We start from the raw sequence: 27,528 nt of genomic DNA on the forward strand, positions 1-27,528 counted from the left end.
CGACAAATATGGTTACACAACACATAACTCACGTCTCGGTTAGTCCATTACTCAACCCGAGACACTCCCTATTGATTATCACTTATCATCAACCCAAACCACAAGGGATAAATCAATCTTGTGTTCGCAAGCTCACCGAAATATCGCCACCGCTACAGTAATGTTGCAAGCGAATCTAGGGCTAGCAAGTCCCTAGGTAAAGGCAACACACCAATAGCTCCGAAGGTAAATCGAGCACGCGACCACCTAGCACCTCCTAGAAAGTCGTCTCCACGTCAAGAAAGAGTAAGCATGTGGGCAATATCTATCAACACTGGCTTCTATGGGTGTAATTGGATAGAATACAAACGGATATTACTGAAACCATATTTATTTTCATAATTTTATTCGGATTCGAATTTTAATACGATAGCATCGGATACAAATATAAATACGGATGTTTTAGGATGCAAATACGAATAATCATGTGTCGAATACAGAACTAGTCGGACACGAATAAGGTCTGTAATGGATTTTTATCGGATACCGTGTAAGACATCATTTCACACATATCACGGTTGTTGTAATCATTTAGCCACCCCTTGAGTCCAAACATTTATAGGATTATATGTGGACATATGTTGTGCCTCTACAAAATTTTATGAATTTTAGGCTATTTGTGTATTATTAATTTCTTTCTACAGAAAATCATCAAAATTTAATTAAAGTCATAAAATATTTTAGTGTCGACTGTAAATTGCAAATAAGTTACCAAGATTAATAAATATTCTATAAGAAGATAACCTCAAGTCCCAACATGAAAATGATAAAGCGAAGTGTTGATTATGCTAAAACTTAGATACTCTAAAGATTTCATGTGTAGCTCATGCAACAAGTAGAAGTTCAATTGAAGAAACATTGACATCTTGTATATTTTATGGTCCAAGCGTTTTTAGATTATATTTGGACATATGTAGCACCTCTGTAAAACTTCATGAATTTCTAAGGCTGTTTGTGTGTTATTAATTTATTTCTACAAAAAATCATAAAAACAATTTATTTCATAAAATATTCTAGTGTCGACCAAAAATATAAATAAGTTACCAAGATTAATAAACATTCTATAATAAGATAACCTCAAGTTCCCACATAAAAATGATAAAGTGAAGTATTGATTATGTTGGAACTTAAATACTTAGAGTAATTTCACATGTAACTCATACAACAAGTGGAAGTAAAAATGATGGTATATTATGGATTTTATGGTCCAAACACTTTTTAGTATTTTTTTTTGAAAAAACGCAGGAGAAGAAATAAGCCCAGGTCAAAGAGATCTGAAACAGAGTACAAGGCCCTTAGGGAGGCCAAAAACACAGGAAACTGAAAAAATCCATCAAACTCACCCAACAACTCCATAGTCTTCAGGAATTAGGGCAGCAAGGTATGAAAGACCTTTAGCCCCAGTCATTTCCCAAGACTGCCTCTCCTCCCTAGCTAACCTAAGGGACAAATCTAAACTAGGAGTACAACCATCAAAAACACAACTATTTTGAAGCTTCCACATTGTCCATGCTCCCAAGGCCGCAAGCGAGTTGAGACCTTTTCCAGGAAGACCAGTGACCATCCCTGAGATTTGCTCCCACCAAGTCATGAAAGATGAATGATAAGCCTAGGTCAAAAAGACCTGAAACAGAGTACAAGGCCTTCTTAGGGAGGCCAAAAACATAGGAAACTGAAAAAATCCATCAAACTCACCCAGCAACTCCCTAGTCTTCAAGAATTAGGGCAGCAAGGTATGAAAGACCTTTAGCCCCGGCCATTTCCCAAGACTGCCTCTCCTCCCTAGCTAACCTAAGGGAAAAATCTAAACTAGGAGTACAACCATCAAAAACACAACTATTTCGAAGCCTCCACATTGTTCATGCTCCCAAGGCCGCAAGCGAGTTGAGACCTTTTCCAGAATATGTTGCGCCTCCATAAAATTTCATTAATTTCTAAGGCTATTTATGTATTATTGATTTTTTAGAAAATTATTAAAATGCATACAACTATCGAGTAGATATCCGAATATCCGAAATCTAGATATCTGAAATCCGACGGATATCAGGCATCTCATATCCATATCAATATCCGAACTATACTATGCGGATCTAAATTTGAAATCCAAATATGTTGTGGATACCCAAAAAATTGTCCGGTCACATAATTAACCTGTTCGAATGGTCGGATGCTTAAATAATATCCATACCATTTACGCCTCTAATGACTCCCTAACTTAGGGTGGTGACCATGTGGCCCGACAACCTTGGATCTTACGCGCCCAAAAAGTGAGATGGGTGACCATGTGTTGCTGACTTTAGTGTTCGACAGAAAGCAATTTTTGTGGGCTATATTAGACCAACATAAATCAGCTAATTTTTGTGAGCCATACGAAACGGAAATTAGCTAATTTCAATCGGTAGCCCGTGAATATTAGCTAATTATCATCGTTTAATTTGCAAAAGCCAAATATCGATAAAAATTAACTATATTTTTGTGGGCAAAGCCTAATTTGCGTAGACCTTTGACCAACGGAAATTAGTAAGATTTTTATTATATATGCCAAAGAAAGTGTACATTTACAAGAACTTTATCCTGTTGATGGATTATTCACTTAACCTAACCAAAAGAATGACTTACAACGACCTCTTGTGCAATTCAGGCTGGAAATCTTGCATGCCTATAAACCTCTTTTATTACTATGTACATGCTCAGCAACGTTATTTCCACTCGGTAATATAAAATCTCTTCAGGCTGAAAGTCATGCACGGGGTCGGGAGGGGGGATCGTACAACCTGCCCTGCAAAATGTAACATGGCAAACCTTAGTAAAAATAATACTCTGCTTGACTTACTTTTACAGTTTCTTAGGCTGACTGCCATCTTTTATAATTTCATTCAACCTTTTAAAATTCTATTACTAATAGTAAGGTAAGGCACTCTATGGTAGGCATAAGCACCAACCTGTATTCAAGAGTTTCTTGAAAACAAATGTAATCATGTTCCTGAGAAATCTATAAAGCACCACCCTTTCTTACAGAAAAAGACAAAAGGTATCAATGGGTGATACAGGTTTAAGGCCATGTTTGTTTTTCTCCTAGATTTTATAAGCTAGATTATGGTGGAAGGGTAAGAGAGTAAAATATCACTTTGAGATTATAAATAAGCTAAAATAAACTACCTAATGCTAGCTTTTTTTTTTTGTTACAAAGTGATATTTTACCCTTCTACACTTTCACTATAATTCAACTTATATAATATAGGAGGGAAACAAACACACCCTAAACATGGAGCTATCTGAAGCCATTATTCTTTTCCCTGGTCGGACAATTTTTTGTACCATATGTGTACTTACATACTCATATTCACGTGCTTGATTGCTTTTACAATCTTGTGTCATTGTGTGTACATAACATAATGTTTAGTGACTTTCGATCAGCACAAAAGTAATTGAAGAATTTGATCGTATGAAGTATTTGCTCATCTTTTGTTTCGATAAAAAATGGTAGTATATAATAGCAGATTCAAATCACACAACAAGTTCTTCAATAAAATGCTGAGGGTCACCTTAAAATGTCTCAATAATCTGAACATGAGTATATATCCTCCTCAGGCTTCACTTTTTGTTCAGGTTCCTTCCGAGTTAGTTTCAGTGGAACATCAAGCTCTGGGGGCTCCTGCACATGCAAAGTTATGTTCTTTATTAGTGATGTGCCAAGCAATTACTACCCAAGATATTCTTCAAAGGCTCAATTTCCAGATCACCATGCAACGGATGAGTGGCCAGTGTATATCTTCAAAAAAGGGATGTTGCTTGATATCGTTTGCAGCAGCACTTGAACCAAGTCGAGAAGAGGGATCTCTCTGTAGCAATCCATGGATTAATTGCTTAGCCGCAGGACTAACCTGGAGTAAACATTTGTTAATAGGTGAACAGAATAAACAACGTTGTATGTGGTACAAAACATTGTAGATAGTTTCAAAACTTATTTCTATACCATCAAATGTTAACTGCACAAACACAGGCAAATTTGACCAGATTTACATGCAATTGTAGGTAACAAAAATAAGGATGAAATTTCTTACCGGAATGCTACTTGGAAATGTAAGGTCTTTGTGCAGGATATTATGAAATGTCCTTTTCCTGTTCTTTCCTCGAAAAGGTGTACGTCCATACAACATTTCATACAAGAGAATTCCTATATCATGGGGAAGAAGGGTGTGAGAACCTCAAAGACAGTATCAACCTGGAATGCTATATAAGATCTCTTGACAAGGAATTCGCAATTGGGATTACTTGATATAGATCTCTTTACTTGCACATTCCTATTGCGGAACTATATAGATTACAAGGATCAAGCTAAATTGAAGTTAGCATATATATTTATACCTTAGAACTAACTAACTTGATGTACATATTATGTTCCCTAGACTTGTATTATGGTGGCCACCATTGTTTTCAAGTCGGACGACTTGCTGGTCGTTTTGGCTGACCGACTAAGGCGATTAGTCGGATGACTAGGGTGATTAATCGTGATTGGTCCAAACCGACTTGTATGATTAATCGCGATTAATCGGATGACTTAAAAACAGTGGTGGCCACACATGCTGTAATCCTCGGTTCTTTCATCTGAGACTGATTTTTTCTCTCGAACTCGCAAGAGACATGCACATCATTTCATTAAGAAGAGAGGGAAAAAAGATCGAAAACGGATTAGTATAGGGAGACACAAAAAAACCCCATTACGGTGGCCGAAAACAGAGAAACAAAAAGACATCCATAAGGAAGGAAAAAGCTAGGAACTACTCTGATCTAAAGACCTAGGATTGGGGCTGTTAGGAGATCTAAGTTTGTAGCCCCTCCTAACACCCACAGATCTCTCTCTTCCTTGGTCCTCTGGATGGCTATATTTAGACAGGGAGAAAGACCGTCAAAGACACAGGCATTTTGATTTTAACTATATAACACAACTATGTCGATACTAGTTCATTTCTACCATTTGTATACATTTTTTTGGATTGGTGATTAGAACCACATCTTAGGGGTTTTTATATAAGTGCGCATTTGGCGCCCAAGGGGTCTAGCATCCTTGTTAGCTAAAATATCTTGTTGCAGTATTTCAAGAGTTATAAATGTTAAGGCCCATTAGGCCTGGCCCACTATCTATATGTATATAATAGTCCTTAGGGACTGGGTAATGATCTATCAATTCTCAGGTTAGTAACATGGTATCAGAGGAGGTTTAGATTAGGGTTTTTTTTCCTGCCGCCGTCGCGGCTTCCCTGCCCGGCCGCCGTCGCGGCCCTCCCCTGCCCCGTCCGCACGCCATCCGCCGTCGCGGCCCTCCCCTTCCCCGTCCGTCTGCGCGTCCGCCGCCTCAGTCCGCCTCGTCCGCCGCCGTTTGCGCGCCGTCCCGCGCGCCGTCCTCGGCCATCCGCTGGGTCGTCCGCCGGATCTGCGCGCCGTCGTCCGCCTCGTCTGCCGCCGTCTGCGCGCCGTCCGCGGCCATCCGTTGGATCTGCGCGCCGTCCACGGTCGTCCGCCGGATCTGCGCGCCGCCGTCCGCCTCGTCCGCCCCGCCATCAGCGTTCGGCGCTGTCTGCGCGTCAGACTCGCCAGGGAGGATCCTCTGCCTCACCAGGGACGCCGCCGGTGTCGCGGCTGTCTGCGCGCAGCTGTCTGCGCATCCGCTGCGTCGTCTTTTGGCTCCCCAGAGTCGTCGCCAGGGGTCCTCTACCTCGTCAGGGACCGCGCGCAGCTGTCTGCGTGTTCGCTGCGCCGTCCCCAGGGACGTCGCTGACTTCTTCTCCGTCGCCGTCCGCGACGTCTGCCACGTCTGCGAGCTCTCGCTGTCCGGGCAGCCATCTGCGCCCACTTCTGCGCGCCCAGATCTGCTGCGCATCAGATCTCCTGCTCGCGCCGTCGTCTCGGTTGCGGCGGCATATCCACTGTTCATCACCTGCAAACAGGGGTTTTTGGTACCATCAAGACAATCTTTCTCAGATCCGTTATTCTTTTGTCCTTTTCCTGCTCTTCAATATGACGTCCAATGCTATTGTTGTCAATATTGTGCTTGATGGGCAGAATTACCCAGAGTGGGCTTTCTGTGTTCAAACTGCATTAAGAGGTCATGGTTTACTATTCCATTTAACTGAAGATTCACCAGTTTTAGCAGCTGATAGAAGCAACGCAGCTGCAATCAAGACTTGGCAAATCAATGATGGCAAAGTAATGGCTGCAATGGTCAATAGTACTAAACCAACTATGATTATGAGTCTGTCCAAATTCACCACTGCTAGGGCTATCTGGTCTCATCTGAAGGATCGGTTTGTTCAGGACAGTGGGTCTCTTTTACATACTCTTATGCAGCAAACTCATGTCATTGAGCAACAAGATATGTCCATTGATGATTACTATTCAGCTTTTGATCGTCTTATGAGTGCTTTGACCTCCATGGTGCCTGATTGTACAGCTGTGCCTTGCCCAGCCCATAAGTTCATTGAGAAGTTCTTTACCTACAGATTTGTTATGGGCGTTCGACCTGAATTTGATTCTCTTCGTGCAAGGTTACTACACACTTCTGATACTCTCACCATGGCTCAGGCGTTGTCTGAATTACTTGCTGAAGAGACTCGCCTTAAGTCCATGTCTTCTATTACTGGTGTCAGTTCGCACAGTGTATTGGCTACTGCTCAGAAGTCCAGGAGCACCTCCTTTCCGCCTTGTGAGCATTGTAAGAAGACCACTCATCGGTCTGAGAACTGCTTTACTAAGTATCCAGAGAAGCTGGCTGATTTTCGTGTCCGTCGTGCTACTCGTGGTCGTGGTACAGGACCATCTCCTAGAGGCTCAGTTGCTGTTGCTTCTACTTCATCTGCTGGTGCTTTGTCATCTACTTGGGTTCTTGACTCTGGAGCTTCATTTCATGTGACATCTGATCAGTCACGCCTGGCTTCTACTGCACCTGTCACCGAGGGTACTTCTGTTCAGACTGCTGATGGTACATTATGTCATGTCACCCACAAGGGTTCTCTTTCCAATTCAAACTTTACTGTCCCAAATATTTTCTTTGTACCTGAATTATCCATGGATCTTTTATCAGTTGGTCAAATTACCGATCACAATTGCTTTGTTGGATTTGATGACTCGTCTTGTTTTGTACAGGATCGACTCACAGGGGATGTGATTGGGACTGGCCGTCGCCGTAAATCTTCGCCTCGCCTTTACATCTTGGACACATTGCGTCTCCCTTCCCATCATGCCTCTACAGCTCGTGTGCTTGCCGCTTCCGGTCCCACACTGTCGTTTGCCCAGTGGCATCATCGTCTTGGTCACTTATGTGGGTCTCGTCTGTCTACTCTAATAAAGTCAGGATGTTTAGGTCCTACACATGTTGAGTCTAGTTTTCATTGTAAAGGTTGTCATCTTGGCAAACAAGTACAACTTCCATACTTTACTAGTGATTCTCATTCTGCAAAACTTTTTGATCTTATTCATTCTGATGTTTGGGGTCCAGCTCCTTTTGTTTCCAAAGGTGGTCATAAATATTATGTCATTTTTATTGATGATCATTCTCGTTATACTTGGATTTACTTTATGAAACGCCGCTCAGAATTGCCTTCTATTTACAAGTCTTTTTCTCGCATGATTCACACCCAGTTTTCTGCCACTATTAAAATTTTTCGTTCTGATTCTGGTGGTGAATTTTTATCTGATAATTTTCGCCAGATATTGTCCTTAGAAGGCACTTTAGCTCAACTTTCTTGCCCTGGTGCTCATGCCCAAAATGGTGTTGCTGAACGCAAACACCGTCATATTATTGAGAGTGCTCGTACTCTTTTGATATCTTCTTTTGTTCCTTCACATTTTTGGAGTGAAGCTGTTTCCACTGCCGTGTATCTCATTAATAGACAACCATCCTCAAAACTTTCTGGCAAAACACCGGGTGAAATTCTTTTTGGGACATCTCCACGATATGATCATCTTCGTGTGTTTGGCTGTCTATGTTATGTCCTGTTACCACCACGTGAACGGACTAAATTGACTGCTCAATCTGTTGAGTGTGTCTTTCTTGGATACAGTCCTGAACACAAAGGCTATCGTTGTTATGATCCATCTACTCGTCGTATTCGAATTTCTAGAGATGTGAGTTTCAATGAAAATCGCCCTTTTTTTACAACAAGTCCACTCACCCCTCATATTATCCCACAGAATCCACTTCTTTCATGTGTCTTCCTTCCGTTCCTGATTTTTCATCTGAACCATCATCTTTCACAACCACACCTGATGTTCTTATTCCCATAACACCACCTTCCATCTCCACATCATCTTACTCTTCCAAACCACCTATCACCCAAACCTACATTCGTCGTTCCTGCTCTATTCCTACGGCTGGTCCTGATACTGATCCTGTACCTGATTCTTGTGCTAACAATACTGAGTCTAATGATGTTTTTAATCAGGGATATCGTCTTCGTGACCGTGGTACCATTGAACCTCCAGATCGCTATGGTTTTCCACGAGCTAGTGTGGCAATTGTTGAACCAACTACTTATCAGGAGGCTTCTGGGATTCTTGAGTGGCAGCTTGCTATGGTTGATGAATTAGCTGCTCTTGAACGCACTGGCACATGGGATATAGTTCCTTTACCCTCGCATGTTGTTCCTATCACTTGTAAATGGGTATTCAAAGTTAAGACAAAATCAGATGGTTCTATTGAGAGGTATAAAGCTCGTCTTGTGGCTCGTGGTTTCCAACAGACTCAAGACTTGACTATGATGAGACTTTTGCACCAGTTGCCCATATGACCACTGTACGAACCTTGATTGCAGTTGCAGCCTCATCTTCTTGGACTATCTCCCAGATGGATGTCAAGAATGCTTTTCTCAATGGTGATCTACATGAAGAAGTTTATATGCATCCCCCTCCGGGTGTTAATACTCCCTCAGGGCATGTTTGTCGTCTTCGTCGCGCATTGTATGGTCTGAAACAAGCTCCTCGTGCTTGGTTTCAGAGATTCATCTCTGTCATCACAGCTGCTGGTTTTTCTTCGAGTGAACATGATCCTGCATTGTTTGTTCATGTCTCTCCAAAAGGCCGCACTTTACTTCTATTATATGTGGATGATATGCTGATTACAGGTGACAACTCAGACCATATTTCTCATGTCAAGAAGCACCTTAGTAAGGAATTTCAGATGTCTGATTTGGGTCCTCTTAGCTATTTCTTGGGTATTGAAGTTCAACAGACTCCAAAAGGATTTTATTTATCTCAGTCCAAATATATACAAGATCTACTTGATCGCTCTGGACTTACTGATACACGCACAGTTGCGACACCAATGGATATTCATTTACAACTTCGTCCGAAGGATGGTACACCACTAGCAGACCCAACTCGATATCACCATATTGTGGGTAGCCTTGTTTATCTCACCATCACCAGACCTGATATTGCTCATGTTGTTCATATTTTGAGCCAATTTGTATCCACACCGACCTCAGTTCATTATGGTCATTTGCTTCGTGTGCTTAGATACTTACGCGGGACAAGATCAAGATGTTTACTCTATGCCTCTGATAGCCCACTTCAGCTTCATGCATATTCCGATGCCACATGGGCAAGTGATACTGTTGATCGTTCTTCTACTACAGGTTACTGTATTCTTCTTGGATCCTCACCTATTGCCTGGAAATCCAAGAAGCAAGCGGCCATATCTCGTTCTAGTGCTGAAGCCGAGCTCCGGGCTCTTGCTACTACCACTGCTGAAATTATTTGGTTGCGCTGGCTCCTGAATGATCTTGGTGTCTCTTGTGACACTCCTACACCTCTGTTATGTGATAATATGAGTGCTATACAGATATCTCATGATCCAGTGAAGCATGAACTTACTAAACACATTGGTGTCGATGCATCTTTTACTCGATCTCATTGTCAGCAGAAGACTATTGATCTTAAATATGTGCCCTCAGAATCTCAGTTGGCAGATTTCTTCACCAAAGCACAAACAAGAGCACAACATCAATTTCACTTGATCAAACTCAAAGCTTCAGATCCTCCATTTCCACCTTGAGTTTGAGGAGGGGTGTTAAGGCCCATTAGGCCTGGCCCACTATCTATATGTATATAATAGTCCTTAGGGACTGGGTAATGATCTATCAATTCTCAGGTTAGTAACAATAAAAAAATATCATGCATGTAGTACACATAAAGTTAAGCATATCTAAAATAATTGAATTCGAAATTCTTCCTGGATGTCAAGAAACAAAATAATCAAGCACTCAACCTGGCATTGTTCACCATGTGCTGAAAGTGATACTTCTGGTTTTTTAATCTCACTAGAAGATGAATTTTGAACTGAATTGCGGCTACACTTTGCGTATTACATTCATGATTTTTGTGACTATTTTTTCAAGTGTTGCCTCATGGGCGCCAAATAACTTTTATTTTCTATATTGGCAATTGAAGTGAACATCTTTGCATCAGAATCGAATAATTTGTGGCCAAAGTATGTTACTTCCCTACTTTTATTCTGAAATTCTTCTTTAAGAGCACAACAAAGAGCAGTGAAGCACTAGACAGTCAAGTTCACCGGACTGGTTAGCTTGCTAATTCTCATGGTGAAAGTCCAAACGTTTCGAAGGTTATCATGATTATTCAGATACTGAGTTGATCCTACAACGTTTCACCTGCCTACATCTTTCAGGTGATAGTTCATATCCTACTCAGAGGCAGCAGACAAAATTGTTTTTAATCCATAAAATAAGCTTATGGAATGTATTCACTAGCCATAGGTTAAATGATAACAGAACACTATAATCCCACATATTATAGCTTACCAAGAGCCCACCAATCAATGGCACTTGTATGTGGTACACCAGTGATGACCTCCTAAAATATCAAAACATTGCACGGCAATTAATTTAGAGATCAAAAAGTGAAGAAATAAGAACTCAAGGGTTTAGTTAAATGCATTCAAAGTTTAAATAAGATTCAGAAAACCACCTAGGGTTTAGTTTTAATGAAGACATGATTCAGAAAGCCACGTGCCAAAGAACCTGTAGTTTTGCGGCACTTAAATTACAAAACTACAGTTTTTTATGAATAAGATAAAATCTCATTCTTATAGAACTGTTTGGGATATGTCCTCACATGTAATTGCTCTCTTGTAGAGGAGTCTCTCTGCATATTGTACACTCTATGTTATACATCAGCCCTTTTAGGAAAGGATAATATTCACAACATGGCATCAGGGTCATACGCTCATTGTAGCCACCGGCAGGGGCCGACAGGTTGCTGCTCCCTGGGCGCCAACAAGCACCACCTCTTTTGTTCATCCCTTATTTGTGACCCTGCCCCCTAAAGCTTGTTCAGTTAAGAGTAAATTGAAGTGAATTAGAGGGGATTAAATTCCTTGCTAGTCAAAATTGAATAGAAAGGGATTCAATCCCCTCAATCCCTTTCGATCCCCATGCAACCGAACAAGCCTGCTCAGGAACCCCCATATGGGGCAACCACCTCTCAGTCCCAGCCCCTGCCATGGTGCCCCCTTGGCATGGACTGTGTTCCACAACACAACTGTTGCTGGTGCCATCCTCTGCCCCAATTTGGCTCAAATGAGAGGAAGAGAAAAATTCTATAAAATTGATATGTTCTCTTATATGTAAAATATTTTATAATGAATTTTTCATGGAGGTCGGAGGTTTGACAATTATGGCAATCATTGCCAAATGGTAAAAAATATTTGAGTGCAAGTAACCAAATAATCATGTATGGTATCTTAAAATATTTGCAACATGCTAAGCATAATCTGTTTGGTATGAATTTTTAAAAAGTGGTATGGAATTACCAAACTTCAGTTCAAAACTCTCTGCAACTCATGAAACTTCGCAGAGTTCCCACAATATACAGCTCTTATCGTGAATGACAAAAGTATGTGTGTGCACAGATATAACTATTTACCTTAACAAGCTAAATTATCACCAATTTTAAATGAGTGGGAGTAACAGCTTAGGATGTGAATTGTGATAGTGACCACATTCAAATTATTTGGAAATCAGTCATTTCTCTGATGAAATAGAAAAAAAATCATGCTAAAAAAAAGTAAAGATAGAGCACTGTATCATACTGGAGCTATGTACTCTTCAGTTCCAACAAAAGAATTTGATGGAGTGGCAGGATCTGAAACAAAACTTGGGGGCAGATACTCCTTAGATCTTCTTCGCCTTGATGTAGAATGCTTTATCACCTGAAATATATCATTAGCAGCTAGCATGGTTATTGACTTATAGCTTTGTATTAAAGTGCTCAAGAAGCTCTCATGGAAAACAAGCATACATGATTGAGGAACCAATAAACAGTCTAAATCTGTATCATTGACACGTGAAAAACTATTTGTTCTCCACTGCAAATATCGTGCAAGTAGAAAATAGTAAACTCACCACTCTAGTGTGAAGTATAGCTGCACATTCTGTTAGTACCACACGGTGAAATAAAACAGTAGAGTGATGGGCAATAAATGCACAAAGAAACTACTAATATTGATTTAGTTTTTAAAGCTTGCTCTCGACTTACATGAGGTTTTGAGGAAGTCAAAAAAGAGAGGTCAAAATCAGTCAGAACGATGTGGCCATCCTCTTGGAGCAAAATGTTTTCTGGCTTTAGGTCACGGTATATTATTCCTACAATGGAAACACTGTATAATCACCAACCATTTATGTCACCAGAGAAATTTAAACACATTAAACACATTACTTCTAAGGAATAGGAACACATGGCACAGATGATCTTACTTAAACTATATTAATTGTTACTCGGTCTATTTATAATTATTTATTTGTTATATATTTGTTTAGTAATTAAACACTACAGCCTGGCTAGCTATTATTAACCCTGTGTGTTTAGAGAAATCATCAAGAATAGTGAAATTTTCTAGTCTCAGTAACAACTGCAATCTGCATACTACAATTGAGGAAGACACTTGTCTAGAAACTAAATTATAAAAATAAGATCAGTACCAAGGCAATGGAGATACTCCAGGCCAATTACAACCTCTGCAGCATAAAACCTGCAGAAAAATTGATAAAAAATAATATAATAAACAAAAACAATATAGGAAATATACCAAAACAAAATGATACAATAGTTTAAATGACTATCATAGCTCTACAATCCAAATGGTGGAAAAAAAAGAAAAAGAACTAAATTGTTTCAGTTTTGGGGTAGTGTACAGGCTTGCAAACAGGCCCACTTGCATTCCTATGTAGTGATGGTATTACTTACATAGTTCATAACAGTTCTTCAGATTTCAAGTGTCAGAAAAAATATTTGTTTAAACAGCTATTTGTTTGAAAGATAATAATCAAATAAACATATCATGGCATTTGAATTTATGAAAAATTATAATTCTAATGAAGATATGATATTTATTTTTATTAATGCTAATGTTTTGCAAATTTTCATATCAATTAAGAAATGGTTCATATGCTGTTAACATCAACTCATAAACTCCAGCTACCTACAAAGATATCATATGAACCATTAGGAATAACCTATATTAACTTCACTCTCTCCAATTTGATAGTATTTAGAGTCTAGAAATTTTTGTAAGATAAAGTGGTACACTATATCAACATTTTCATAACATAAGCTAATATTTGTATCTGAACAAGAAAAGGATATCCAATTTCGAAGGTATTTTCAGAAACACAGCAAAATTTTACATCAGAATAGGCATGTTTTAATAAACAAATAATGCATCAAGGAGTAGTATATATCAAAAAACATGCAATTTTAACAGCTACCTTGCAGATTCTTCTCTGAAAAGTTTCATTGGTTGCATATCGAGTAGTGCAAATAATTCTCCTCCAGGACAAAAGTCTGTTATGAGACAAACATGTGTTGGTGTCTGAAAAAAACAATGATTAGTGATGCATATATGTTAAATTCAAGTAAAATGCAAAATAAATTATGGAAATACAAAACATGAAGGTCAATAATCAATTGTGGAGTTCAGTAGATAACCATATAGAAACGCAGATGAAGTTATGTGTACCATTTATTTATTTAGCAACCTTAAATGAATCTAAGACAAGGCACAACACAACAGCATAGCACATAAGACTGACCTGGAATGAAGTATATAATGTTGGGAGAAAAGGATGATCCAATAGTGAGTATATTTCTCTTTCCATACAAGCTCGATGAACCTGCACATTTCAGCAACTAAGTGCACCTCAAAAATCAATTGAAAATGAGTGAAAACTTGAGATGTACATTTGGAAATGTTATCTTGTAAGAATCTGTTTATAGAATATGACTGAACAAAATAAGTAAATATTAAACATCCTAAAACTAATCAATATTTTCATTCCTGGAAGATTTATGATACCATGTTGCCCCTTCATTCTTCATTTTTGAAATTTAAGCCATTGACACTCCCATATAGGAGTGGCATGAATGCACGACCAAACGGATACAAAACCAAACATTCAAGGTTGAACTACTAATTTTATCACTGATCTAAAAAAAACTCCTAGTGGTTGTACCTGTCCATAGCAGTGTGACCAGGAGTTTGATAGCATGAAGTGTATATCAAAAAATACAACACTGCATGTCATTACATTTATTTCTAGAATTTACCTTGTTGCGGTTCAACATCACTGATTTGTCCATTGCCTTCATTGCAAATAATTCACCGCTTCCTTGCAACTCCACCAAATGTACACTATTGAGAAAAACATAGATATAGTATCATACCCTTTCTTAAACAAAGACACAGTAACAAAGAAGTCCAAGGACAGGGCAGACCTAGTATGGATGCCTGTGCATTCCCAGGAATACCCAACAATTTTTTTCAAAACATTATGTATATACTAAGTATATATATGTGTATATGTTAGTTGCAGTTTATTTATGACATGTTCATGTCATTCATTTATCAAAAAACACAGCATACTGTATGCCTACCACCAAACTCCACTAATGCTTCCTCAAGTCCATCCAATCTGCCATTCACCAACTGATCAACTAAGATCTTCCTCAGCCCCTCAATTGCACATGGGCACATCAAACTCATGAGTCATGAGCGTCTGTCGCCCTTGCGCATGCCTAATCCTCATGTCTCTCTCAAACCTCAATTACTATAGGAACCCAAAGCTGACTACCAGACGCACTAGCATGAAAATGAATAGAGGGATGGTGGCTAAACTACTATCATGTGACCATCCTAAACAGAACCATCTGCGTCTACCAACTGCACGCCACCTCATGGACCACACTACCTGCACCTTCATATTGTTGCAACCAGTCACAATTAGGACGTAACCAGGCCAAGTCACAAGTCATGACCAACTGAGCCAGTTACAACCATCACAACTGAGTTCTAACTGAATGACATGGTTATGACTAGCTGAGCAAGTTTCTACAAATCTAACCAGGCTTAACTCAGTTAGACCCAGTCACCAGTCATGGCCAACTAAGAGTCTGTTTGGAAGCACCCAGTTTTTAAAAAACTGTTTTATAGAAACTGAGGTGCTTTCAAACAGACCAGTTTATGCTTCAGTTACTAGAAACTGGATTCCTGGTTTCTAAGAAACCAAGAAGCTAGTCTTCCTTGGCTAAAACCAGTTTTTACTCGATAAATTGTGTACTTCCCTTAATTGGTTTGGTAGAAATTACGGTGATTGTCACCAATCCTAGGCAATTACTTTTAAAATAGAGTAAGAGTAGACTTGTCTGTGTATCAAAAAAGCTAGAAACTTGTTTACAAGAAATTGGTTCCAAACACATGCGCCCAATTTTTTTCATAAACCAGTTTTAAGAAACTAGGGATAGAAACCAGTTTCTTAGAAATTGTTGTGCTACCAAACGGGCCCTAAGTCTATAACCATTAGCATTGCATCCAAGCCCAGTCATAAGTCATTACCAACTAAGCCAGTTGCAATAAATAACCCTAATTTTTACTCATTCCTCACAATATTTTCTCACATCTCCAGAATAGCCTAATGAGCTCACACACCTTTCCTAATCTGCTGATATCTCTTCCCTAATGGCGACCCTTCCTTTCCCGCCTGACCCTTCCTTTCCCGCCTGACCCTTCCTATCCCCTGCCCCTCTCCTCTACCCCCGACGCCTCTTCACCTTCCTCCACCAGCCCCACGCCGGAGACCACTCCGATCCCGGCGGCCAATCACCTCTCCTCTTCCCCGGCGTCGGCGGGGCCCTCTGCATGCGGTGGTCGTTCCAAGGCGCAGCGGTGGTGTGAGGATGGCGCAGCAGGCGCGGCGGGCGCGGCGAGCGTGGGTGCTGTCCCGGCGGGCGCGGGTGCCCCGTCTCGGAATCGCCGCTCCTACAGGGATGCGCTGGTTTCCTCACAGCGCCCTGTTTCTCGGTTAGCGGTGGAGAGTGCTGGTGGCGGCTGGGAGACTGTCCAGAGTCGTCGCGACCGCCGCTTGGCTCGTCGCCCTCCCCAGCCAGAACCCAGACCCGTTCCAGTTGATCTGCGGGGCAGATGTTTCAACTGTTTCTCTGCTGATCATCGGGCGGCGCGGTGTTCAAACAGGGTTCGGTGCTTCTTCTGCAGGCGGCTGGGGCACCGTGTGAGCGAGTGCCCGCGCAGGCAGACGAACCTGGTCGCTCTTCAGACGAACCTGACCGCTCCTGTGGCCGCTCCTGTGCGCAGACTGGTGTGGCGGCCAATTCCCAAGGAGTCATCGGCGGCGGTCTCTGGTGCCGATCACGCCATGGCGGGTGCTGGTACCGACCATGCCATGGCGGGTGACTCGACGCTTGGTGGTCCCGATGCCGCGATCGGCGGGAAACGGCGTACCCGTCGTGGGCAGCGGAAGCGCAGGGCCGGGCCTGGTGGTGGTCTTGGCGGTGATCCTCTGCTGCTATCTTCCGGAAACTTGTCGCCCGCGGCTCAGGATGGTCCTCGCCCTGTGAGGTTTATTGGGCGGTCCAGGATGATCGACCGTGCTGAGTTGGAGCTTCGCCATGCCCTGATCGTCAGCGTTGTTGGGCAGGAAGGAACTGGTTGCGCCACGGAGGTTAGAGAGGCGCTCGCCTCAAGGTTTGGCCTTGATGCCGATGCGCTCCGCCTACGTCGTGCTGCGCCAGGTTCCTTTATTGTCCTCTTCCCTTTGGAGGAGCTGGTTGGGCGAGTGTTTAGTGGAGGACCGTCGCTCTTTGTCCCTCCATTGAGGTTGCATATTAAGAGATGGACTAGGCAGGCTTTTGCTTCGGGAGGCAGTGTCTTGTCTTCCCTCATTGGCGTCGAACTCCGTGGTATCCCTGCTCACCTTTGGGGACTGGAGACAGCGGAGGCTTTACTTGGTCCATCCTGTCTGATTCAGGGACTACACCCGGATTCTATCAGCGGGGAGGACTTGTCAGTCATCAGGTTGAGTGCATGGTGCCGCTCTCCCGTGGAGTTGCCTGAGGTGTTGGACCTTCATGCTGTGGAGCCAGCGGTCCCCAATGAAGACGGAGTTTGGAATCCACGTTCGTTGGTGTTCCCTGTGTTTGTGAAGATTATTGGGCCGGAGGGTGTCCTTGTGGAGGAGCAGCTGCAGCCACCTCCATCGGATCCCTCTGATGATGAGCCGGAGCAGAGTCGTCGGGCTAGGCGGGTGCAGAGGCTGGGTGATCAGGCCTCATTGCCTCGGACTTCGGTGCACTCGCGGCTGGGTCCTCGTCTTCATTCCTCGTCGACGCGTGTTGGACCCTCTGATGATGTGGAGCTTTTGGATGCATCGATGGATAACAGTGATGTTGTGGCGGCGTCTGTCTCTTCGGATTCGTTGGCTGAACCAGTTGATGCCCCTACCCTCCCGTGTGCTGCGGTTGAGAAGCTAGCGGCGCCTGGTGTTCTGGCCTTGTGTGATGCTGTGGTTCCCGATTATTCTCCTGATGGTGCCTCTGCTGATTTGGCTGCTGAGTTGAGGGAGGATTCGTTGTTGGCAGTGAGTTGTGTTGTCAATGCTTCTTCTGCTAGATGGAATTTGAAGCCGCCTGTTTTTAAAGTCTACTCCAGGAGGTTGAGACCATCTATTTTGGATGATCAGGATGGCCCGTTGGTTCAGTCGGGTCTTGATAATTCTATGGTGATTTCTTCGCCCTTGTGCGAGTTTCAGTGTTTGGTCACTAAACCGGTGGATGCCTTGCTGCCAACTCCACAGATTCCAAAGAGAAGGAAGAAGCCTCTACCCAGTAATTTTATACCAAGGCGGAGCAGGCGGGTGGCCAAATTTCCTCCAGAACTCGGTTCTGAGGCTGCTGCCCAGGTCTGCAGGCATTTGGGTTTCTGTGATGATAATGAAGTTATTTCTGTCCAGGATGCCGGTAATTATGCGAAGCTATTTGTTTCTGGGCTCTCTAGCATTCATATTGCTGCTTTGGCAGCGCTGTTTGGCTGGACGGTGCCGCTGAACGGGCCTGTTTAGGTGTGGTGGGGCTGGTTTGCTGGTGGTGTTTGATCTTTGTTTAGATGGATTCAAGCTGTTTTTTAATCTGGAATGTGAGAGGGCTGAATGATCGTGTGAAGAGAGATTCTGTTAAATCTTTGGTGGTTGATATTAGACCTTCGATTATTTGCCTGCAGGAAACCAAACTTTGTTCTATTTCAGATTTTGATGTGCTCTCAATTTTGGGGTCTGGTTTCAGCAATTTTGTTTACAGCCCAGCGATTGGTACCAGAGGAGGGGTACTGGTATCCTGGCGCGATGGGGTTTTTTCATCTTTGGCTTCAGTTATCAAGCAATTTTCGGTTTCAGTTAGATTGCAAGAGAAAAATGGTTCTTGCTGGTGGTTCACTGGAGTGTATGGTCCTCACCAGGACAATCTTAAATCCTCCTTTCTTCACGAATTAAGAGAAATCAGAAATACATGTGTTGGGGGAGATTTTAATCTAATTTTCAGGGAGGAAGACAAGAACAATTCCAATATTAACAGGGCTATGTTGGGGGACTTCCGTAGGCTTATTAATTCTTTGGATCTGAAAGAGATTCATTTGAAGGGAAGGAGGTATACTTGGTCCAACCAGAGAGATGCTCCAACTCTTGTTAAGCTGGACCATGTCTTTTGCTCTAGCTGTTGGGAAGATCTTTTTCCAGACGCTTCTCTTCATAGTGATGCTACCACATCTTCAGATCATTGTCCTTTGATCCTCAAGGTTAGAGAGGGCTGTTTGGGGAAAAGACGGTTTCATTTTGAGAGTTTCTGGCCCAAATTTCCTGGTTTTCTGGAGGTGGTGGGTGCGTCCTGGAGCTTGCCAGTTGGTGGCTCATGCCCGTTGGAGCAGGTGTCATTTGAAGCTTAAAAGGTTAGCTCGCGCATTGCAGTCTTGGGGGCATAAAGAAGTGGGTAATGTAAGGTTGCAGCTGGGGCTTGTCAGAGAAGTGTTGCATAGGCTGGAAATGGCGCAGGATATCAGAATTTTGTCCAGTGGGGAAGTTTGGTTGCTAAACTTGTTGAAGCAGCGGTGTCTTAGCCTCGCGTCTCTTGAAAGGACTGTTGCTCGGTTGAGATCACGGATCCACTATCTAAAGGAGGGTGATGCCAACACTAAGTTCTTTCATTCGCAGGCATGTTATCGGAAGAAAAAGAATTTCATCTCCAAAATTGAGGAAGATGGAAGATTGGCTACCAACCATGATGACATGCAACAAATTCTTGAGGAGTATTTTCGTAACCTGCTGGGGGCTGATTTGCAGAGGCCATTTACTATTGATCTGAATAATTGTCACAGGGCTGCGATGGATCTAACTGTTTTGGAGCAGGCTTTTTCAGAGGGGGAGGTTAGGGACACCATTGCTAGTCTCCCTTCTGATAAGGCCCCTGGGCCTGATGGTTTTACAGGAAAATTCTACAAGACATGCTGGGACATTATTAAGGTCGACATAATGGCTGCTCTTAATTCCCTTTACCATGGAGACGCCTATAAATTTGACTTGCTGAACTCAGCGTATCTCATTCTTCTTCCAAAGAGGGAAGATGCTTCCTCAGCTGGTGATTTTCGACCAATTAGCTTGATTCATAGTTTTGCTAAGCTGGTCACTAAGATCCTCGCTAATCGTTTGGGACCATATCTTCAGGACCTAGTGGCAGCTAACCAGAGTGCTTTTATCAGAGGAAGGTCAATTCACGACAATTTCATGCTAGTGCAACAATCGATTAAGTTCCTTCATAAGAGGAAGATCTCTAGTTTGCTGCTGAAACTGGATATTTCCAAGGCTTTCGACTCAGTCTCGTGGGCGTTTTTATTGGAGATTTTGACACATTTGGGGTTTGGTCCTGTTTGGCGTAATCTGATCTCCAACCTGTTATTCACTTCTTCTACTCAGGTGCTCCTGAATGGCTCGCCTGGTAATCATATTTTTCATCGGAGAGGTCTTCGCCAGGGAGATCCACTTTCTCCCATGCTATTTGTGATGGTTATGGATGTGCTTAGCAGCTTGTTCCGGGTTGCTGAAAATAGAGGCTTGCTGCAGGGCCTTGGGGGAGCTGATGTCCGCAGTAGAGTCTCCATCTATGCGGATGATGTGGTCCTTTTCATAAAACCAATTGAAGCAGATCTGAATTGTGCTAAAATAATACTAAACTATTTTGGTTCGGCTTCTGGTCTGGTAACCAATATGCTCAAGAGCAGTGCTATTCCAATTAGATGTGATGATCAGCAGGTGCTTGCTGGTTGCAGTGTGCTGCATTGCAGTCCCGCTGCGTTTCCTTGCAGGTATCTGGGGCTGCCCATATCTGATAAAAAATTGAGGAAATGTGACCTTAAGTTATGGATTGAGAAGATTGCAGATCGTCTGCCTAACTGGAAGGCCCGGCTGCTCAATCTGGCTGGGCGGACTGCGTTGGTGAAGTTTGTTCTATCGGCCATTCCGACTTATCTTCTTATTGCAATCAATGTCCCTCAGTGGGTTATTAAATCAATTGATAAAATTCGGCGAGGATTTCTTTGGAGAGGAAGAAAGGAAGTTAATGGTGGTAGCTGTCTTGTTCCATGGGAAGTTGTCACGAGGCCTCTGAAGCTTGGTGGGCTTGGGATCCCTAACCTTAAGCTCAAAAGCTGGGCATTGCAGGCAAAATGGTTATGGTTGGAAAAGACGGATCTGAGCAGACCTTGGCGTGGGCTGTCCCTCCCAGTGCAACGTCAGGTTAGACAGTTCTTTGATTTGTCAGTTGTTACCATCTTAGGGAATGGGGCTACTACTCTCTTCTGGTCGGATAGATGAATTCATGGGAATAATATCCAGGACATTGCCCCTGAGGTGGTGGGTATGGTTGGCCGCAAGGCGTACTCTTCCAGAACGGTGGCACAGGCTCTGGATAATTGGCATTAGGTCAGTGATATCCGTGGTGCTCTTTCTTTGAGTGGGTTGCAGCAATATCTGTTGTTATGGGATACTTTGGGGGAAGTTAGGCTTTCTCATGATGCTGACAGACATGTTTGGATGCACTCTTCTTCTGGGATGTTCTCCTCAAAGTCTTGCTATAAGGCTTTTTTCATGGGTTCAATTTCGTTTGAGCCATGGAAACGTTTGTGGAAATCCTGGGCTCCTCCAAAATGCAAGTTCTTTCTCTGGCTGGCGATAAGGAATAAGTGTTGGACTGCTGATAGATTGAGGAGAGGGCTGCAACACCCGGCTGTTTGTGTTCTTTGTGACCAAGAGCAGGAAACAGTGCAACATCTTCTGTGTACTTGCAGTTTTGCCAGGCAATTTTGGCATGCTATTCTTGTTCCCTTGTGTCTTGGGGATCTCATTCCTGCTGTTCATGAAATCTCATTTGCTGATTGGTGGAGGAAGGTGCTTAAGAAGGTGCCCAAAAACAGAAAGAAAGGCTTCAACAGTCTTATTATCTTGGGGTCTTGGTGCCTATGGCTGACTAGAAACAAAGCTGTTTTTGATGGTGTAAACCCTTCCCTGTGTTTTGTTAAAAGCTTATTTCTGAATGAGTTAAGTTGTTGGGAGAGGGCTGGGGCTAAACAGCTAGCAAGTTTTGGTCTTCCTGCTATTATGAGTAGGGTCTAGATTGTGGTCAAGTGTTCTGTTTGCCCTAAGGGCATTGTACTTTGGTCCTCTTGGACCTTTTTCCTCTCTTAATATAATGACGTGCAGTCCTCCTGCGCGTTCGAGAAAAAAACATCTCCAGAATAATTATCTAGGGCGTACCCAGTGTCGTATGCTTCCTGCACTGTGCGGGGTCTGGGGAAGGGTATCTTTAAGCGTCAAGCCTTACCCGCATAATATGCAGAGGCTAGAGCTCGAACCTGGGACCTTCCGGTTACAGACGGTAGGCTCTACCGCTGCACCAGGCCCGCCCTTCCCAGAATAAATATCTAGGTTCTAAACATTTCATTCAAGTTGAATTGAACTTTGGGACTCCTATTTTTGGTAGTCTCATGAAAGTCAAGCGTGATTTTCTTAGGCTATGGACCATTTGTGGTTAATGATGGGTCACAAGTGAGGTTTTGTGAGGAAAAATGGCTAGAAAACACAACTTTGCAAGATCAGTATCCATGTACTTATAGCCAGGCCTATGCATGTCACTATATGTGGAGTCTTGGACGTTTCTCCACTAAATATCTCTTGGTGCAAGGATCTTCCATGTCCTAAGTATCATGGAATAATCTTTTACCATGCATTACTAGCATACAATTTACACAAGAGCTAGATGTATTTTATTAGAACTTACATCCAATTGAACAACTCTTAGCGAAATCACACTATCAAGCATTGATAAATGTTGATGTCCCCAATGTTATTTTTTTGACCGACAAAAAGTGTGGGAAACCCTAACTCTGTCTTAGGGAAGGGTGTTGTATTAATAGACTTGAGTTAACTAGGTCTGGCCCATTACATAGAGGTGAGAGAGTAATTACATGGGGAGAACCCCAAACCCTAAACGGGATTCTAACACCCCCCGATCGCAACTCTATCCTGTACAGATGTTGAGACTGGATCGAAAGTCTAAAAATACACTCGACGGTAACCCCTTGGTGAAGATGTCGGCGACTGTAGCGTGGTGAGGATGCTGAGAACCCGAACGTCACCGGCAGCGACACGCTCGCGGACGAAGTGCAGGTCGATCTCCACGTGCTTCGTGCGCTGATGTTGCACGATATTGGTGGAGAGGTAGACCACACTGACGTTGTCGCAGTAGACGAGGGTGGCGCGCTGGAGGGGGCTGTTGAGCTCATGGAGGAGCTGGCGCAGCCATGAGGCCTGCCACGCCGTTGGCCACGGCGTGATACTCGGTCTCTGCGCTGGAGCGGGAGACGACGGGCTGCCGCTTGGCGGCCCAGGAGACGAGGTTGGTGCCCAGGAACATGGCATAACCGGATGTGGACCGGCGCGTGTCGGGGTAGCCAGCCTAGTCAGTGTCGGTGTAGACGACGAGATCTGACATCGGGGATGGTCGGAGTAGGAGTTCGTAGTCGAGGGAGCATGGAGGTAGCGCAGGATCAGCTTGAGGGCAGTCAGGTGGGTGCATATGCAGGCACACCTGCTGGCCAGCGTAGGCGATGTCGGGCCTGGAGAAGGTGAGGTACTGGAGCGCGCCGATGAGGCTCCGGTAGGACGTCGCGTCAGCGACCGGGGGTCGTCGTCCTCAGAGAGCTTCACCTGAGTGTCAATAGGTGTGGAGTAGGGCTTGTAGTCGGACATGCCAGCCCGCTCCAGGATGTCGATGGCGTACTGGCGCTGGTGGAGGAAGAGATCCTGAGGCCGTTACTCGGCGGTTATGCCGAGGAAGTGGAGGGGCCCAGGTCCTTCATCGCAAACTCTCGCTGAAGGGCGACGATCGTGCGCTGTAGGAGGTCAGTGGTGGATGTCGTGAGCACAATGTCGTCGACGTAGAGCAAAAGGTAGACGGTGTCGTCGCCGCGTCGGTAGATGAACAGGGACGTGTTCGACTTGGCCTCGACGAAATCAATGGAAGCCAAGTACGAGGTGAAGCGACTGTACCATGCCCGCGGCGCCTGCTTGAGGCCATACAGGGAGCGGTTAAGCCGACAGACCAGATCCAGACAAGCGACGTCGACGAAGCCGGTGGGCTGGCTGCAATAGACAGTCTCCGTCAGAGTGTCATGGAGGAAGGCATTCTTGACGTCGAGCAGATGGATCGCTCAGTCCCGAGAGAGGGCGAGGGAGAGGACGGCGTGAACGGTGGCGAACTTGACGTCGGGGCTGAAGGTCTCGTCGTAGTCCACTCCGGGGCGCTGGGTGAAGCCCCGAAGGACCCAATGGGCCTTGTAGCGGTCGAGAGAGCCGTCCAAGGTCAGCTTGTGGTGAAAGAGCCACTTGCCAGTGACCCTAAACGACATTCTAACAAAAAGTGTAGGGGAATCCTCTATAGCGGCGCAAATTTTATTAAAACAAAAAGGCAGAAGAGAGAAGGTAGAGTACAGGAGGACTGTACAAACAAAGAAAGAATAGAAAAAGAGAGGGTTAAACCAATCCAGACTTACCTAGGAGAAAAAAAACTCGGCCGGGGAGGGAAAGACCGCCCTCCCGGTATTATATTAAGAAGAGACCGAAACATGGTCCCGGCCGAGAAAATCCCCGAACCCTGGCCCCCCATCACTAGCGGGTCGTCACCGCCCACTCTGCAACGGCCCAACCGGAGGGTGGCACGCAGAACGTAACCCGGGAGCGGGCGGGGCACAGCGAGGGGATTTTTTAACCAAGCCAGAAATTCGCCCCCAGGGGGATCGAACCCAGGACCTGGAGGTGCTACTCGGAAGCCTTAACCATTACGCTAGAGTCCCTTTCGCCTTACCTAGGAGAAAAGGGAAGAAGGAAAAAGGGAGGCAAGCAAGAAACGAAAGAAAGGAGCAGAACCCTGAAACCCCGCGAAGATCAAGACTCACAAGACTCTTCAAAGCAAGTTTATGGAAACTAAAAAGGCCCCGCTAAAAATCAAGGTATTTTTATGGTATACTTATGAAGAGGAGTTGTATTGACCAAGGATAATCTTGCAAAGCGTAATTGGCAAGGTAGTAAAATATTTTTGCTTGTATCATAAAGATGAGACAATTAGACACCTATTTTTAATGCCATTTTGCTTGTTCTATTTGGTCGATTATTCATGTGGCTACTAGACTAACTAAATAGTGCAATGTTTCTCACTTGTTTGGTGATTGGTTAGGAGGCTTTAGTATAGAATCTAAAGTCTAAACCACTTTGCTTGGAGCGGCCACTACTTGTTGGTCACTTTGGCTTAGCAGAAATGATACTGCCTTTGAAAATAAAAAATATATATTTGTGGTTATCTAGAGGCTATGTACTTGGCCTACTCTATAGAGGTGGCTTTTCAAGACTTGATTGTGATGGTCTCGCAAAAGTTGGCGCAGGTGGTCAAAGATATTTTCTCCTAGACACATGGGTGGCGATCTAGCCTACAAATTAATAGTCACTAGAGTTTGTTGGCTTCCTTTTAGTCTTGTGGCTATGTGCTTCTTATTAGGAAGAATTCAATAGTTTGTTTTCATGACCTTGTATCATCTCGATGTACTTTGAGAATAGTACAAGCTTTCTTTATCAAAAAATCTAATGGAGAGACAGGAGGCACGCCTCCTTTCACTGCCATCGGCACCCTTGCCCTCTCCTCACATGCCTTTCCACCTCCTCCTCCCTATCCTTCACCTAGAGCCACCTAGACTAAGAATACAATAATTCATGATACAGTGAATATAGATTCTTGAATAGAGATTTAGAATACATGTGTTACTATAAATCATGATTGTGTTTACCATATTATGTTATTAAATAATTTATGAGATGTTGTAGTAAATCTCACATTTCATTATTGTAATCCTCATATCAATATTATCACTAACCATATCATAACACATGTTAAGAGAACTAACCTACCCTTTTAGTGTGCAATTGTTTTTTCATTATTTTGAAAGAAAAGAACAGTGGAACACATAGATTCCTATGGGCATTGAAGGGCTCATCAAATACACTTGCAGTTAGGGATGAAAATGGTTTCAGAATTTTTCGGTATTCCGGAAACCGATTTCGAAATTTTTCGGTCGGATTCATCGGTAACGGTATTTTTCGAAAACGGAATCGGTTTTCGGAATTTTCTATCGGAATCGGCGTGGTGTTTTACCGACCGTTTCCTTCGGTTACCGGTTTTTGTCGGAAATTACCGGATTTGTGTCTCGGAATTTTCCGGAATTGTGTCTCGGAATTTTTCGGAATTTTCTAGCATGTGATTTTTCGTATCGCCTGTACGTCTTTAGATAAGGATTACTTATTTTTGTATTTTTTGGACACCTTTAGATTTTTTTTGGATAGATGGTGTTGGAAGGCAGTTGAGATTAACGATTTAGTCTTTTCCACACACTAGGTTTTAGGGTTTTCCTGTGAGGTTGTGAAAAACTATTTATGTGAGGAAAAAATATTTCATAAGTAAGAATGCCATGTCAGCTAGATCGAGTGGATATTGTGAATTGTGAACTTTGAGTCTATGAACTTGTTATACTGTGAACTTGTTATATTGTGAACTTGTGATCTTTGTACACTTTTTATATTATAAATTTGTGATCCTTGTGAACTTTTTATATTGTGAACTTGTTATATCATGAATTGTGAACTTGTGGTCTTTGTGATCTTTTGTCAACTTTGTTGTATTATGAAGTTTGATATATTTACCGATTGTATTTTAGATTCCGAGTTTCCGACCGTTACCGGTGTATTTTCCGCACCAAACTTTCGTTTCCGATGTTTCCGAAATACCGATATCGTTTCCGTTTCCGGAGTTACCGTTTCCGATAAAAAATATGAAAACGGTAATGGTTTTAGTGTTTACCGACCGTTTTCATCCCTACTTGCAGTATCATATACGAGTGTGGATTTACATCTACCATTTTTCTTTGGATTGATGTCATGAAATGTTTATTTTCTTGCTAGTAGACTTCCAAAAGTACTAACAAATACCTAAATAGTTATGTATGTTTCAATTTCAAAAGGTTAGGTTGATCCCCTTACCTGCCAGTGTCACCATAACCCAAAGGTTTTATAGGCTTGAAGTGCTTCAAGCCAATCTTCACACCAGATTTTATAATCTAAAGTACAAATACAAAGCAAATTAAAAAAACTGCATGCCAACATTTCAAATCAAAGCATACTTAAAGTATGACCACATTATGGATTTTATAAATCAATCTGAAATCAAAAGGAAAATAACAACTTGAACATTTTGCACATAGAATATTTTGAGTGTTATCTAGATATATGAAGAATCACAAAAAGTTAATGCAAGTTCATAAATTGGCATAAAACACTATAAGCAAAAGCAAAGACCATTGCACATATCTCTAAAGACATACTTCATTCAAATTATAAGATATTTTAGCCTTTTTAGATGTATAGTTTTTTTCTATACAATTAGATATACACTATGTCTAGATACATAATAAAATTAATGTACCTTAAAAAACCAAAAGATCTTATAATTTGGAACTGAGAGAGTTGTAAACATAATATTACGGCT

General features: G+C 42.8%; 1 protein-coding gene across 4 annotated transcripts in view; it reads right to left on the reverse strand.

Annotated features, from left to right (window-relative positions):
• Positions 1-2,541: 2,541 nt before the first annotated feature.
• Positions 2,542-27,528, reverse strand: part of LOC100281086 (phototropin-1) — a 32,990-nt gene continuing 8,003 nt past the window's right edge. For 2 of the 4 annotated variants that reach the window (XM_008675873.3, NM_001367345.1), the window contains 12 exons: positions 27,024-27,100; positions 14,659-14,743; positions 14,145-14,225; positions 13,821-13,924; positions 13,035-13,084; positions 12,592-12,698; positions 12,146-12,265; positions 10,857-10,908; positions 4,104-4,216; positions 3,783-3,923; positions 3,585-3,694; positions 2,542-2,818 (listed from right to left, as the gene is read on the reverse strand). In XM_008675873.3, coding sequence (XP_008674095.1) covers positions 3,596-3,694; positions 3,783-3,923; positions 4,104-4,216; positions 10,857-10,908; positions 12,146-12,265; positions 12,592-12,698; positions 13,035-13,084; positions 13,821-13,924; positions 14,145-14,225; positions 14,659-14,743; positions 27,024-27,100 — 1,029 coding nt within the window. In that variant the 3' untranslated portion in view covers positions 2,542-2,818; positions 3,585-3,595. Of the gene's footprint in view, positions 2,819-3,584; positions 3,695-3,782; positions 3,924-4,103; positions 4,217-10,856; positions 10,909-11,278; positions 11,383-12,145; positions 12,266-12,591; positions 12,699-13,034; positions 13,085-13,820; positions 13,925-14,144; positions 14,226-14,658; positions 14,744-27,023; positions 27,101-27,528 lie in introns of those variants that run through there. The other 2 variants (XM_008675881.4, XR_564036.4) reach the window with 2 other exon arrangements.

This window comes from Zea mays, chromosome 1, assembly GCF_902167145.1.
Source record: "Zea mays cultivar B73 chromosome 1, Zm-B73-REFERENCE-NAM-5.0, whole genome shotgun sequence".
Taxonomy (NCBI): Eukaryota; Viridiplantae; Streptophyta; class Magnoliopsida; order Poales; family Poaceae; genus Zea; species Zea mays.